This window comes from Sebastes umbrosus, chromosome 5, assembly GCF_015220745.1.
Source record: "Sebastes umbrosus isolate fSebUmb1 chromosome 5, fSebUmb1.pri, whole genome shotgun sequence".
In the NCBI taxonomy this organism is placed as follows: Eukaryota; Metazoa; Chordata; class Actinopteri; order Perciformes; family Sebastidae; genus Sebastes; species Sebastes umbrosus.
This window is the reverse complement of record NC_051273.1, coordinates 3091285-3107634: the sequence shown is the minus strand read 5'-3', so window position 1 is coordinate 3107634 and position 16350 is coordinate 3091285. Positions and strand designations below refer to the sequence as shown.

Genomic DNA, 16350 nt, shown 5'->3' with positions numbered 1-16350 from the left:
AGATTTTAACAATCACTGTTGTACTTATCACATGTTCCTAATGTTTGAATAAAAGATGTGTGGTCTTTTGTTAAAGTAAGATTCCATCATTAAGTATCACAGCTTGACCTCAAAGCACCATTTTAGAAATCTATATTTAAATGTAGCCTAATTGTTATAGGCCTAAATCACATACTGGCTTTGTGATGACTTTGAAAGATCCATACTTTTGCATTAACTGATTAAGTTAAGTAAAGCTCAAATGTTTGCTACTTGGACTCTGCAAAGACATGCTTTATGTTCTGGGTTACATGCTATGTTTATTTTTATATTAATTATCCCACAATAAATGTTGAGTCTTGTGTGTTCATTGCATATTTTTTTTTAATAAAATTATGTTTCAGTAACAAGATACTGACAAGCCACTTAAAAACAATTAGCATAGGCTAATTGTTATAGAGGGTGACGAAAATGTGACTGGTTCTAACCTTTTACAATAAGCATTTTGTCTATCTGTATAGAGAAAGAGAGGCCTGGAAAGAGATAGGCCTACAATAATGACAATTACTCTGTTACGTTGTAGGACAATGATTCTCCCACAAAGAACAAATGAAAGCATGACATATTGAAACATTAAAAGAGTGTTTTTTTTTACATTTTTTTTTATCTAATATGAGAAAATTACTCCTTTATTCAAAATATATATATAAAAAATAATTACAACACCATTTTTTATAAAAAATAAACTCAATGGAGTGTTAAAAGTCATGGCTCTGATTGATTGATTTTTTACAACAAGGTTATCTGAACAAGATAAAAATGGCAGTGATCTCAAAGTTGTGCAACTATACAGCTCTTAAATTCCACAAAGAAAACACGATGAAAGGATTATTAATATTTCAATCAAAATGTCAGATAGCACAGTTATTCCAAGGTCAGGACCAGATGCCAAAGTCATCTCAGACAGAGCAGAGGGAGAGGAGGAGGAGGCCCATCAGGAGGACCAGCAGGCTGGGGTGGATGGATCCAGCGTGGCTGGGCTGCAGGGGTTCGGGTAGCTCGCAGTTCTCGTAGGGCTCCAGGCAGGCAGCGTAAGCCATGACGTGGGCAATGTAGTTCTGCTCCTGGACCCCGTGGAAAAGATGTGACATGGGACCTTTGGCGAAGATGGCTACATCCTCTATGCCATGGGTCTCTGATGAAAGAGGGACAGGAGCCTGCTGACGGTATTCCTTATCCGCTGAGGAAGAACGGGACAAAGGAGCATTATAGTAGCTATATCGGGGTTTTCTGGCACATAGACAAATAACAATATGACTATATGATCAAATCCAATACAGCTAAACTGAGTCAGATCTTTGACACAGTAACAACAACAAGGGAATATCATACGTTTTACTGTTGTATTCATTGCAGAATTGTATCTTTGCATTATGTTGTAAACGATCAGTCATAACATAAGGTAGACAGTTTTTACAGTATTGCACCAAGTTTTTGGACAGTATTTGACACTTCTTAATGATTATAGGATGATAATGTTATAGTATTTTACAGTATTTTATATTACATGTAGTGCTTATAATATAACAACAGTTATTGTGTTGGTATTTAAGAGTTATTCTGTTTTTATTTGTAGCTGGAAAAAAATATCTATGGCATCTGCTGTGATCCCTTCATACATCAAATGTTTTTGCAAATAATATAATATTTACAAAGCTCTTGCACAAACAATATCTGGCACATTTCGCATAGAGGAGACAACAGATACGGTGTGAAAGAACAGGTGTTACATTATAGAGTTGCTGTGCTTTCAAAAGAGCCAACATTGACTTGGAGCTATAACACATTTTTTTAATATGAGTGAGCAGGTGGTGGATCATCATCTTCATCGGGACATTCCTGTCACTCTACACCTAGATTCAGTTCTTCTTTGTGCCTCTATAGTAGGTATGCTCTTACACCACAAGATGGAGCTACTAAATCACTTTGTCTTCCTTAGAAGATTATCAATGCACACTTACATGAAATTGTTTCATTCATATCTGGGCGAGTTCCATTCCGGTATCCTGGTCCATTTCCATACACAGCAGTGGTGAAGTGCTTGTCGTCCTTAGCTAGTGAGCGAGACACCCCTGTAAATCACAGGACAAAAACAGGTTTGTTCAAAATCAGATGATATAACCTCCCTCAGCTCAGCTCTTATCAAATTCTAAGAGTGCATTTTACCGAAAACAGAGTTTCCTCTGCCGGAATATCCTCCATAGGCGAAGACGTGAGAGTGGTCAGCAGTGACCACAGACAGGGTGTCCAGCTCACTGGTGAGTTCAGCTGCTCGCCCGATCGCCCGATCAAACTCAACAGCCTCATTGAGAGCCATTTTGGCCTTCCCGGCATGGTGACCGTGGTCAATTCTTCCACTTAAAGTCCAAAAGGAAGCAATTGACTAATAAGCATCAGCAGAATATCTCATATTAGTAATTCAGAATTGCAAGTTGGTAAATAAGTACTACAAGCCACAACTAAAATGATATATCCTCTATGAAAGGTGAGGAATGTTTTGAAATAAAGAGTGTTTAACATTTAACAGTACATTTATGGTGGGAAGGCGACAGTTACACTGACAGTTTCAAGATGAAATGGTTGTTTGCTGTCTGGGAAATATGCATAGAAAACAATTAACACTTATCTTCCACAAAGAGGTAAAATCCCTTTGGGTTCTTGCTGAGAATCTTAATTGCTTTCTCCATCATCTCCGTAAGGGAGGGGTCCATGGACGGATCACGGTCCAACTCGTAGCGGCAGTCTTTGGGCTCAAAGAGACCTAAATGCAGAAACAACAAGCCTCAGATTGAAGAAATACATGCTCATTTTTTCTTTTAATACAGCTGACAGTGTTAGTGCCACGATATGATTAAATGTGCACAATGTGAGTTTTTCTGCAAAATAACAACTTGTGTTATGGCTCTAAATTGCAAAGCAATTGAGGCTGCAAAGAAGAAGATAATCTTATGATTTTTTTAATCAAGACCCTGTTTGATTCACCCTATTTCGCCAAGGACAGCTCAGGCAGTCATTTAAGCACCAAATATTTAGGTCAGCAGAAGATGTCTCATAGAAGTAGTGTACATCATAATAAAGCTGGGAACCTAAAGATTAATTTGTTCTAGTCATGAATCAGAAATAAACACAAATTCATTAATTAATTAATTAATTAAAATTAATTGTTCAAGTGTATAAGGGTTTAAAACATTATGATAGAAGTATATGATATCCATCCCCATGCTCTATGTCTCATGAGTTGATACCATTTGTTACACAGATTTGGTGCTAAATTTAATAATTTTTACCATTTGAGAATTGATTAAAATGATCAATAATCCCTCTAAAATACCACGTTAAGACATCAAGACCTTGAGGAACACCACAGAAAAAGCCATGCTGTGATTTGGTTTCAAAAACTTTTGACATTTTAAGATTTCTGCAGGAATTGCATTTTTCTGCGATTGGATGGTGAGCACTTCTGTTCTGGAAACTGCTCAGAAACCCCCTTATTGTCAACATAGATAGGAAAGCCATCCATCCTCTGAATGCTCTAGGTCTGTAGTTTGTTGATGTAAAGTTTCATGAGGCTGTGATTATCTTAGCGGTCACCACAGGTCATTTTATACAGTGAGGTCAAATTTTAAAAAATGGTCTCAATGCAATGAAATGATTACTATGGGGACTAACATCATCACATATAAATGCAATTGGGCTTATTGGATCCACAAGAGTCTCAGCTTTACAGTGATACCCAATTTATGTAATTCAAAGGCTGTTTAGAGACCCCATTATGCAGAAATATTCAAATACATCATTTTTAGAATAGGCGAAAATAACACAATTTTACTGCATGAAAAAAACTCCATGGTTTTTGCCCCAAACTGCATGTGATTATCATAAAGCAGGCATGTCTGTAAAGGGGAGACTCGTGGGTACCCATAGAACTCATTTTCATCCACATATCTTGAGGTCAGAGGTCAATGGACCCCACTGAAAATGACCATGCCAAAGATTGTCAAAATGGCAAAATAGTTCTTACCTATCAGGAAGTCTGTTTTTGCAGGATCGACTGCATCGAATTCAGATTTGTTCCAAACATATTTAGCATTCTGTAGGTAATGAATAAAAAACAATTTATTAGACGTTTTTGGAAGGGTGGTGGTGGGAGGGAGGAATCTTTTTTTAATAACTTATTTAAAAAAGATAAGTTGCAGCCAGAGGGACCATTTACCATTTTGTTCTTCAACCACTCCGTAACAAGGTTTTTTCCATCATCTCGGTCTCCTCTATACGCTGAATTCTCTGGATACTCTGGGTCTGCGACGTCTCTTGGAAACATGTACTGACGACCTCCACCAAGAATGACCTGGATCAAGAGACAGGGCGACAGTTTATATATATTTCATGCATTTTAAGCTTTTAGCAGATTCTCTAAACCAGAGTGGTGTCTGATGCCTACCACCCGTGTGCTGCCCCTATAGTTTACTCTGCAACAACCATCGTTTGGGATGCTAGTTTAGGCACGTTGTAGTGCAAGGATCACATCAAACATTGAATCCCATGTTGTCTGGTAATGATCAAATTGTGGTCTTATTAATAAAATTTTTATGAAGATGAATATTTAAAAAAACATTATACATCTACAGAGCCTTTAGAAAGGTGCTGAATAAAAGTATGGCTTTTCCTGAAATACATCTTCTGTGGAAGATATCAGATATTTGATTCCCACTTCTAACAAGGCTTCTGGGCCAATAGTATAACGACGTTGGTATCACATGGTCTCTCTGGGTCGTCAGTTAGTGTGGAAAAAACAGATAAACGGCTGATATTGACGGTAAGTGCCTGGCAACGACTTGTTGTGAAGTAAATGGACCTAAAAGCACCTTTAATATGGCTTCCTGATGATGACTGAGTTCATTTTGTCAAAGGAAATTCTCTGTCATCCAGGTTATAGACTTGCTGTTTGGTTTTTGTTGTTTTGTCAGGAGAGAGATTGTACATATAGCCACAGATATGACATCTATTGAGTCATGCTCTAGAAATACCATCATTTTTAAGACTTACATTTATCTCTGTGTTATAAACTAGCTGGTAAGCAATGTCATGGCAGCCATTATCGATCGCCTCAGCGGTGAGGTCGGAGTCAGAGTACCAGTTTCGGTTGGCAGTGTGAGCGTAGTTTGCACCAGGAGAGGCATGCTGCACTCTGGTTGTAGTCACAATTCCCACAGACTTTCCTGCAACACACAGAGAAGCTGTGATCAAACATGTTTTTTACTATAGACATGTATACCTATGAGACATTAAAGAAAGTTATGTAACACCAAAAACAAGATTGATATTTGCGTCAAACCATATTATAGACAGATATTATCCACGGCAGACGCAAAGTCATAGTCAAAGTAAATGTCCTTGACACATTAACAAGGACTCATCCAAACAGTATCAGAGCAGATGTATAAATGAAACCAGTATGAAGTAAAGCTGTGTGAACCTGAACCTATACCTGCTTGCTTTGCGCGGTGCAGAACTGATGAGACTTCGTTTCCTTTGACAGTACTACAGTTGTACCTTGGGCAGGCGGCAGAGACACCCAAGGTGCCGTAGTTGGCCTTCACACCACAACAGTAAGCCGTGGCTGTGCCAGCGCTGTCTGGCATCTGCTGGTCCACATTGTACGTCTGCAGGGGCCAAATAAATTCACACACATGCATGAAACCTACAGTAGGCAGAATGTTTTTGGCATCACTGGGCTTAAAATGTATAATAACCTTTCAGCATATTGTGATTCAAGTATTCTGATAGATAACTAGACTTCTGCTCCTCCTCATGGCTCTGTTTTCAGGCTATAAAAAATCCATCCTATGACAGGAGACTTTCCAGGTCATTTCAGAGAGAGAGCGTTCCTATTGGCTGATCTCCGGCTGGTGGGCGGTGCTCGGTATTTCCTTAACTGATCTCAACATGGCTGCCGGCCAGGTCACAAACTTTCTTATTTTACAGCTAAACAGTACACTACAAGATGTTTGAGGCAAGAAATAGGCATTACAGTAACAGAATATTGATTCATATTTGATCAGCGCTGCCTAGTTTGACTGTTTGGTCGGAATTCACAAGTGATTGACAGCTGCTCAGAGACAGCAGACTCCAGCTCGGCTCTGATGGCTGTTTTCCTCCGGTCTGTGAAATCTTGCAGATGCCATTGGGAACACCGGAGGCACATGATTACTTTCTGTCAGGATATAGTGACCGTTTTATAAAAATAACTTTTTGTAATGATATTTGCTCCAATTCTACCTACTGCTGCTTTAACATGAGCATTTATCATCTCAGGCGTTTAGCAGCATCCAATTACTTACACTGAGATTATATTCTTGGACTAGGTGGGCATGTACATGTACCCCATGTTCCAATCCACTAACTCTAATTAAAGTTATTTTACATGCCTAAGCTTCTCATCATAAATCACATCCACGGTGGACAAATGTTACCTTCTTATTATTCATGCTGACAACGCTGCTTGCATTTCAGATGGCATTGTCATTTCATGAAATTTGATGGAATTGTGTTGCAAGCCAAGAATCAGAGCCAAGACACATTGATGACTACTTGTGTGACCATGGCATGATTATAATGACTACCTCCAACCTCTAAATACAGTCTGTTCACATTTAAACTCAAATCTTTCTTCAACTTCAGCAGAACACATAAATATATTATTATTAGCTTGTTAGTGTGGTATAACGTACAGGCAGCTCAAACAATGTCTTTATTCTGAACAACACTGCTTCACATCCAATCATTCTGTAGTCGAAGTTGTTTTGTTGACTTCCAATCAAATTGTCAAATGTCGGTTTGGGTCAGGCGTACTCCTTGGCAACCCTTTTGTTAAGAGGTGGGTAATCACTTTGAAAATAAGAAAGAAAACTCGCGCTAACTGTGAAGAAAGGAATTAAAATTGTCCAACCTAGGTAAAAATGTGGGTTTAAAAATGATGATTGCCAGTGTTGGCATTACATCACAAGTTTAGTTATACAATAAAACAACATGAAGCATCATTGCTAAATACAATATGTGAGCTACTTCCTAAGAATTATTTGTGAGTTGCTTTAATGCACACGTCGCTCCATGATAATGTAATAAATATGTGGTGTTTTGCATAAATGACAAAGAAAATCCTAATTCTAGTGGTTGTTAGTAAGCATGGTTGAAGTACTGCTGCCGATCTTCCGAGAGTATAACATTCCTACAGTATGTAGCAGTCTGAATGTGTTGGTCACAGTGGGCTGACCTTAGACAGCGCCAGGTGAGGGAAGGTATCCATAACCAGACTGGTCTCCTCCCCAGAATGTCCCGCCAACTGGCCTTTGAGGATGCGGGCAGCGGTCACTGTCGATACCCCCATACCTGGAAGCAGGTGGAAACACACCTGAGTGTTAGATAACCTGGGCCAGGCAGACACAGGGCTGCCATTGTGCTCCGTTAACCTCATAAGGCTCAGCTGATGTGAGAGTTTAAAAGGTGGTGAAAGACATCTGAGTTATTTATCATAAAGTGGTGGTTAGGAACTACATTTACCGAAACAAATTACCTATCTTTCCTCTGGGTCTGTTTCCCATGAGGCCATTCAGTTGATTAAGTTGACCATTAGATTAAAGATGCCTTTGAAAATCTCAAATATACTGTATTTCAACATAAATCAGAGTTAAATTACTGCCCGTAGCCAAAGTTTCAGGTCAAATATGTCATTCTTCCTTATAGTATTGATACACGTCATTAACGTTGTTCTCATAAACATGTCACTACGGGGTAATTAAATGTTACTGATCAATCCCAAACACTGATAACATCTTCATTGCGTTGCTATCAGCAGGTATGTGGGTTGGGGGTAGTTGGAGGCAGCTGTAACCATAAATCCATTGATCTATAAATGTTTAATTTGTGCAGTGGAGTGTCCAGATACTGTTACTGGATCATGTAGTTAACAGAATGTGGTGAACAGCGTTTTATCTGTGTGTTTAGTCCCAGGTTAAGGCTAATGTTTAAATATGTTGTTTGGCTTCTTTACACAGGATTCACTGTTTATTTTTCTTCTTTTTACCTAAATATAGGGGGAAAAGTTCACTTTGCTCCATTTTTGTGAGTAATTGTTCAGTTTACATTCACTCAGCGTAATCTGATTTTACCAGTTTAGAGATATTAGTGTTAATGGGAGTTGAAACTAATTTAATAAGCGACCAGTTTCTAAAACTTTAGCTATACATGGGGCTTTTTTTTAACTTGTTGCAGTGGTATACATTTCTTTGGTGCTCAGATCAGTTAAGGACACAATGTGGAAATGGCTTGGCTACACATGCAGTGTAGACTGTGGTTGAGCCTCAGTTTATTTTGGCTTTTCCAAGCAGTAATAACTGCTGGTGATCAAATGTCAACATTCATCTCCTTCTACCCGTAAACCCATGCTTTTTGGGGTCACATTTGGTCTGCATTGCATTTTCTCTCTCTCTCTCTCTCTTGGTGAACTACACCACAATAATGACGAGACTCACACTTTCCAGCTATAATGGCTTCTTCAAATCAAAGACACCTCTTTAATGGTGGGAAAAGCTGCTTTTTCATCATACTCACCGTCCCCCAGGAAGAGGATGATGTTCTTCGCTTGGTGAATATTAGGTTGATTATTCAAGGCAGTGTAAAGAGCCTGCCTCCCTTTGTTGTTCCAGTAGCTGGCCTGGAGCTCTTCGTCTATAAGCAAGAAAAATACAATATGATGATGTCACCCACAATCAGAAGGGTCTTAATTAAACGTGCTTTTACATTTTAAATCTATATTTGCCATCCAGGTGATGCTTTTATTTAGTGTGACTTGCAATAACAGGTGTATAAACACCAATTCTTACATCACTGCCATTTGAAATAAGAAATACAATGAGCAAAGTCATTACGGACACACAATAACCTCATGACACTGGAATAGTTATACAAGACAAAGAAGCTGAATGAGAGATAAGAGCAAAGGCTGATTATGTGACCGTGCTAAGTCACTGCGAGTTTTTTTAAACACTCTGTTATGTATAAAAATGGTTGTAACAATTGACTATTATTATTGTTTTTGCATGTAAACTTTTTTCTTTCTTGAATTGAAAGTTGATATGTGTACTGTAAAAAGGTACGTCTTTGTTTTGTCCTTGAAATCAAGTTGTAAAAGTTCAACTTGAATTCTGAAAGAAAGCATTCTTAGTCTATTTTTGTCTAACAGCAGCAGTATGTAACAGATCCTTACCTGAAGCAGACAAAGTCCATGGCACTGAAATAAAAATCAATAATCCAGTGAAAATGAGTTTATGTCCGCTGGCCATGGCGCTGACTGTATGTGGATTAAAAGAAAGTAGAGTGCTTGTCCTTTATAGCTGCAGGCAAGGAGCAAAGGGCACATGGAGGAACCTTTCAACATGAGACACAAAACACTCTATTTGTTTGACAGCGCAATGAATGCAAGATGATGTCCATGAGGTTTAATAATCATTGATCTTAACTGTGATCTAATCGGCCCATTATCTATTTTTATTTTTGTGTTTATTAGTTCAGCTAAAGTACAAACACAGCTGTAACACACAACACTTTATGATGAATGTTAAACAGAAGCAGCTTTACTCAATATTGTCTTATAGCCACCATCAATCATCAGGTAATGATGATGATGATTACAGTGTTTTATGGCACAATATTATTATCGTTTTACAATATACAGCTCATATTTACGTGTAGGCCAGAGGCCAGAATTCAACCAACTACTGCTTCATTAAAACACTTTTCTAACAGAAAGACCATTTATTTGAATTTGTGGCAGAAATAATTGGTAACATGTGAGTCTGTGTGTGTACAGGTGGTCGGGTCGGAGTTTATATCCGTCTGTGGGATGCTTTTCAGCAGTGTGGTTAAACAATCCTCAGCAGTTTTACTCTGATGGGCCTTGTGGTTCAGACAGACCGTCACAAGGTCACGTAGTATTTTGTCAGCATCAACATTTGGACATATTACAGCCATAGACAAGAAGTTGACGTAGGCACTGTGACGTTACACATTGGTTTGTGGACTGCCATTCTGAAGCCGCCTTGACTTTGTCATTTTGGCCGTCGCTATCTTGTTTTTTTGCAACCATTTGACTCTAAATGGGACCATAATTTACTAAATGAACTTCATGCTGTATTGAAGAAGACTTTAAACTAGCGATTGAGACCATAAACTCATGTTTACAATGTTTACTGAGGTAATAAATCAAGTGAGTAGAATCCACAAAAAAATTTAAGTAAATGACAATGAGCACGAGATGGACACAGCTTTCCACGGAAAAGACCTTGAGTTTCTCCAAAAGGTCAATGCCATGGAATTTGCTTAACTGGGAATGTTTTCACTACTGTTGTGACAGTGTGGCATTGTAAGAGAAAGGTCGTTTCTACGAGCTGTGAGATTGAAGCATAGATGTATAATAAGGCCTGTGACTCTTTCTATGTTCAGAGTGTTTCTGACAGATGGTGACAAAAGGTTCTGCAGCACAGCCGGTATAAGAAAAGAAAAGCATTTTTTGAACATTAAAGCATGTAAACATGTTCTAGTACAAACCCAAAATACAAGTATGCACCTGAAAATAAGCATAATAGGTCCTTTCTAAATATTTCTTGCGTTAGAAATCAGCAAACCCTTTCCAGAAAATGTCCCAAATATCAGTTACTTTCTAATAAAATAAAGTGTTACCTAAAACAATTGCTATCAAATAAATTGGAGAAAGGACTCACCAAGAAAAAGTGTTTTTTTGTCATCCTTATTTAAGTAACATTTGCAAAAACACAGTATAAAAATACAAAATATTTGCTTACAAAATACATTCATGTACAATCCAAACAGATTACATATCAAGTGATCTGACAGAAAGCAGATTTACTATTTGGAACCAATGAGGTCAAGATACAAACTTGATAAAAAAAAAAACAAAAAAAAAACTTAAAAGCTACATATTTTTCACTCCTGAAAGAGGTACAGCATCTTTATGAATACTCGTAAGGTCGGTTGGTGTCGCAGCTTGGCATTGGCACGATGGCTCGTTCACGTTACTGTCATAGTCATTTATTCCATCTGGACAATGACGGTCATGTTCATCAACAGCTGTGTGTAGAGCTGAACAGTGAGCCCTCAGCCTGCTTGCTTATTTCAAGTTATTCTGGTTGAAGCCTCAGATTAATGTGTAAATAGTAAATACAGCTCCTTGCAAATGTTTAATAGCTCTGAGCGAGCAGAGTTCTGATAACAGAGTTTGTATTGAACTTTGGAAAAAGAGTACAAAAATCAAACTAACTACTGAAAGAACTAGTTAGTGCAAATTAGTAGTCATGTTGCAAGTACAGGTTGTAAATAGTCCTTATGAAGTAAATACAGATGGCTCTACAATGGCAACAGTTGCATGGAGTGTTTCTTAAAGAGCTGCTTGCGTGTGAATTAATGTTTGCATATTTGTCTGCGTTCTAGCCTGCCTGTTTGTTAGTTTGTATTTGAATAACAGCGACTACATGCATGTTTAAGCCTGCATTTTGGATGCACTCTAGGTTACAAGCTCATGTGAATATACACCAGGATGTATGCGAGTATTTCTGTTAACACAAAGGCTACAGTACTGTATATTTTTCCCTGCGTTCTGACTTCGCCAGCCTGTGTGCATACAGTGATTGTGTGTGCTCTATACTCTATGAATGTTTAGTGCATTTATTGCTGCATGCATACAATGTATTTATGTAAGTGTGTGTGTGTTGATGTGTTTGGGGTCATCTGAGGAACCAGAGGAGGCTAAGCAGGCCAAACAGGAGGCTCGGGGTTGTGTTCGCACACCCGCTCGAGGGGCGGCTGTGGGGGTGAGGAGGGCAGTTCGTGTAGGGCTCTAAGCAGCCAGCGTAGGCCATGACATGGGCCACGTAGTTCTGCTCTTTCACCCCGTGGAACAAGTGAGCCATCGGGCCTTTGGCGTAGATGGCCACATCCTCCCCGCCGTGCGTCTCGGCATCCAAAGGGACGGCAGCCTGCTGCATGTACTCCTCATCGTCTACAGGAGAGAAATGTGAGTAGAATGTAACCAAGCACTGTATTATTAGGCAACTCTCTGCTTGGATCATTAACTGTACAATACAAAGCTTCTATAGACTATGTCACCATAAATGAACCATGATGCCAGTCAAGATTAACTGCACTCTTCACTGTGACTGTGTAGAAATGTCACCGTTTGCTCGCAGCACCGGATTCCCTTTGTTTGTCAATTCAAATACTGAACGTTCACTAAAGAGAGCACCTACGCCCAGCGTTAAGATTACATTCTCCTCATACAGTAGATGTTTTTTGTGGGTGTTGCCCATAAAATGGTGTTTGGAAAATCTTCTGTAATTTACCTAATTACATTTAATTACAACATTTTCAACACCCAGAGGATAACTTAAATCATTTTGATGAAATTACAGAAGTTTTCACATCCACATCGTGGACAATAAAGTTTCTAACTAACTAACTAATGTTGGAAATATATCATGATAAAACTGTTGTTGTGTAACAAACTTAATTATGTTGTGAGTTTAGCGAGTTTAGTGTTAAATACTAGGCTTAGACTGTCTACAGATAATTGACTAATGTAAGACGGGGCAAGAATGATCACCTGGATTATCTCGTGATGGAATGTTGAGTGGGCCTGTACAAAGAGCAGTTGCAAGGTCAAAAGGGCATTGGGGGTAAAACCGGAAGGGGGAAGGGACAGGATGTTCGTGCAGACCCAAGGTTGTAAAAGATGGAGTCAGACATAGGATGGAAAAGTATTGGTTCTGCTAAAAGCCTGACCCCTCCCCCAGGGTGAGCCTGCTGTGTATAAAGTTAAATGTATAGCAGAGATCGGGGTTCATTCTCTGCGAACTGACAACCGTGTTGCATGGTATCAGGGACACATTGATGAATCCAGAACTTCTGTAATAACTCTGTGCAACTTTGATGAGTATATCTTCGGAATAAATTGATACTGATTATGCTTTAAACTTACTTGTATTTGTTTATGATTTACTCTGAGCTTGCAGCTGCTTAGAAGATAAACCAACACGCATGAAGGTGACGACTCCCTGAGGGGAATTCCTTCAAATTGGTGACCCCGACGTGATCTTCAGAAAGAGTGACGCGAGCCAGAGACTGGACGACTCAGTGAGAGAGAGAATAAGGGATCCCTGACTACAAGGCAAAAGGTAAGCAGAACCTGTTAAATCAAATCTGCATATTGGCATAGGCTCTAAATTTAATCTCTCTTGCTGAGTAAGACACATCTCTGTTTATTTAAAAACATCAAGTTGCATAGTTAAAAGGATCTGGGATCCTAAAGGATCTGGGATCCGCTAATGATCTGGGATCTTAGTTAATAAGGATCTGGGATCCGCTAATGATCTGGGATCTTAGTTAAAAAGGATCTGGGATCCGCTAATGATCTGGGATCTTAGTTAAAAAGGATCTGGGATCCGTACTGTGGTGTTTGGAACACTAATAAACTGTATTGATAGTGTACATCAGAGGAAATTTAAAACTGCCTCAGATACCGGGCCAGCACCGCTGACGGGAGACCGTTAGTAGAAGCTTGTGTTGGTGGGATCTGTGGTGGGGGCATAACGACCCAATTACTCTGATATCACTACTGTTTGAAAACTAAAAGGAGGGAAGTTGCCCTTTTAGTAACGTCTGGGACGTTAGAAAAGCGTTTGGAACGCTGCGCTTGGAGCGCTAGAGTAGTGCGCTTGGAGCGCTAGTTTAGTAACGTCTGGGACGTTAGAGTTTAGTAAAAATAGCGCTTGGAGCGCCTGTATGAGTGTACATTAATAACTAGTATTCAGAGGAAAATTAAAACTGCCTCAGATACCGGGCCAGCACCGCTGACGGGAGACCGTTAGTAGAAGCTTGTGTTGGTGGGATCTGTGGTGGGGGCATAACGACCCATTTACTCTGAATCTAGTTACTGTCATAAACTGAATAAACCTGTGTGAAGTAGTACTGGACAGAATGGACGGAGAATTTGACAAAGATTGGGAGGAGAAAGGCGGTTGTAACAAAAGTGGGTTAACCTTCGGCCAACAGTGGGCGAAAGTAAGGACAAATGTGATATGCACCTTTGACCCAAGGAAAAGGGCAGAACGAACTAGGGATTTGGATGACTGGTTCAAAGGAATGATAGAAAAAGAGGAGTTTCCCAAAGAGGACTCTAAGGCAGCTGTTACCCTGACAGTTCGAAAGACCATATCAAAGCAGCAAGACGATTTGGCTGAAAGTAGAAAACAATTGAAAAACAGCAACATGTTCACACGAGCAAAAGCAAAAAAAATTAGTAGAACAAAAGGCCAAAGCTCTGGCCAAGGTTAATGGTGTGTATCTGGCCTCAGTGACTGAATTAGGCCATCAGTGGTCTTCAAAAAAGGAAAAACAACAGCCTAAGACAGAGAGTACTCTGTACCCTAAACTAGGTGATTATCCTGACCCATTCCCCGATCCTCCCCCCATGCCACAACATCAAATGATAATGAGAGAAACACCAACTACACCTCCCCCATATGTTGACAAAGACTTCCCTCCCCCACTCCCTCCCCCAGAGACTGATGAACCCGACCCTCCAAAACCTATCGTGACTATCCAAATGCCTCTGTTCAAAGTAAACGGGGGCAGACTATGGTTAGAAGAAGATCCCCAAGACACAAGAAGTAGAGAAGATTTAGAAAGAAGGACCCGGCTCCTAGAAATAGGCCTGCTAGGGTTAAACAGAGTGGGAAATCAGCCTGGGGTTGTGGATCTAATGGGGGAGACAATCTCAGAACAGAACTTAACATCTCCCATATCACCACTGATGGTCGTCCCCCCAAGCAAATCCTCTGACCCTAAGGGTAGGCGGGTAGATGAAGAAGAAACTGAGCAGGGGAAAAGAAGAAGAAAGGAAGAGAAGGATGAAAAGAAACGTAACGAGAAGGAGGAGGATAGAATGTGGGAGGAAATAAGAAGAAGAAGGATAGCGGAAGAAAGAGAATTACAACAAGACTTAGAAGAAGCATGCGGGAAAGACGAGCATAGTGACGGTGGTGACTCATCTGACACTATGAGTCTGTGTATGAGGACAAGACCCCTGTATACGTCCAGCAGGGAGAGGGAGAGATCGATGAGGCAGGATGAAAGAGAGAGGTCAAGGAGGGAAGATGACAGAGAAAGGGAAGATGGTAAGGAACAGTTTCATTGGCAAAGGTCTGGGGAAAAACCACAACTGTATGAGAGAGGAAATAATGGTAATGACGAACCTGGTATACTGTCTGGACGATTTACTGCCCAATTAGACACCGATGGTGGGCCATTACATGGGTATGAATTGAGAAAAAGAGGACCAGATAATAAAGTAATGAAGAAATCCGCACAACATATGCTCCCAATAGTCCAGGGTACAGGTGGCCCTAGATATCAGCCATTTGGGGCTGGAGATAAAGGGGCTATTTTGGCTTTAATGCCCGAACTAACAGAAGGAGGAGGAGCATGGTTAAGAGCATTGGACGCGCAGACTCGGGGTGTGGAACTCTCTATGGGAGATGTGAGAGCACTTATGGGCGGGGGAGGAGTGTCAACATGGGTTCAAAGAGAATTAGAGGAAGAAGCAAACACCACTCGAGTGAATGATGACAGACCCTGGGCAAGCTATGCCACTCCTTTAGGGGACAGTATAAGGGCAAAATATCCCATACCTGCAGGAAAATTACATAGCTTGGTCTTCAAAATAAAGCCAGACGAATCCGGAAGACAATATCTAAATAGGTGTAGAAAAGAATGGGCAGATGCATCTGGACATAATCCAGATAAAGTAAATCACCAACACCCATTCAGGGCTGCAGTCCTAAAGTATGCACCCCACGGAGTGAAAGACGCTATGGATAATAATCCCGATATGCATGGGGCTGATGTGGGGAAATGGGAAACACACTTCCTACATCATTGGAGCAAACATGAGGATAAGAAAGATAGTGAGATGGGGGAAATGAGGGAAATAGTGGCACAATTAGCGAAACTACAGTTAGCATCAGCTAGGGACAGTGCTACAGAGGATAAGAAGAACAAAAAACAGAAACAAATGGTGCAAACACCTGCACCTATCCCACCTCCCGCACCTGCCCCACTTCCAGTTTCACCATATCCGCAATATTACGCACCCCAGCAGTATGGCCCCCCACCACCTGCCCCGTTTCAATATGCACCTTATCAGAACAGACAGGGACAGAATAGAGGAAGAGGAAGGGGGGG

At 40.2% G+C, this 16350-nt stretch overlaps 2 protein-coding genes and 1 long non-coding RNA gene across 3 annotated transcripts in view; 1 reads left to right on the top strand and 2 right to left on the bottom strand.

Moving 5' to 3' along the window:
• Window positions 1-13748, top strand: part of LOC119488693 — a 19209-nt gene extending 5461 nt beyond the window's left edge. Inside the window, exons 2-3 of the long non-coding RNA XR_005207011.1 lie at window positions 5165-5169; window positions 13605-13748. This is a non-coding gene — a long non-coding RNA (uncharacterized LOC119488693). The remainder of the gene's footprint in view (window positions 1-5164; window positions 5170-13604) is intronic.
• LOC119488692 (intestinal-type alkaline phosphatase-like) lies at window positions 760-9383 on the bottom strand. The gene is made up of 11 exons (XM_037770545.1): window positions 9305-9383; window positions 8650-8766; window positions 7313-7428; window positions 5528-5702; window positions 5086-5258; window positions 4253-4387; window positions 4061-4130; window positions 2666-2800; window positions 2206-2397; window positions 2001-2111; window positions 760-1219 (listed from the first exon to the last, which is right to left on the bottom strand). The coding sequence occupies exons 1-11, from the start codon at window positions 9378-9380 to the stop codon at window positions 939-941; spliced, it is 1581 nt and encodes a 526-aa protein (XP_037626473.1). The 5' UTR covers window positions 9381-9383; the 3' UTR covers window positions 760-938.
• alpi.1 (alkaline phosphatase, intestinal, tandem duplicate 1) overlaps window positions 10847-16350 on the bottom strand; it is a 23044-nt gene continuing 17540 nt past the window's right edge. The window contains exon 11 of the mRNA XM_037770544.1: window positions 10847-12112. Within this exon, the coding sequence (XP_037626472.1) occupies window positions 11838-12112 (275 nt within the window). The 3' untranslated portion in view covers window positions 10847-11837. The remainder of the gene's footprint in view (window positions 12113-16350) is intronic.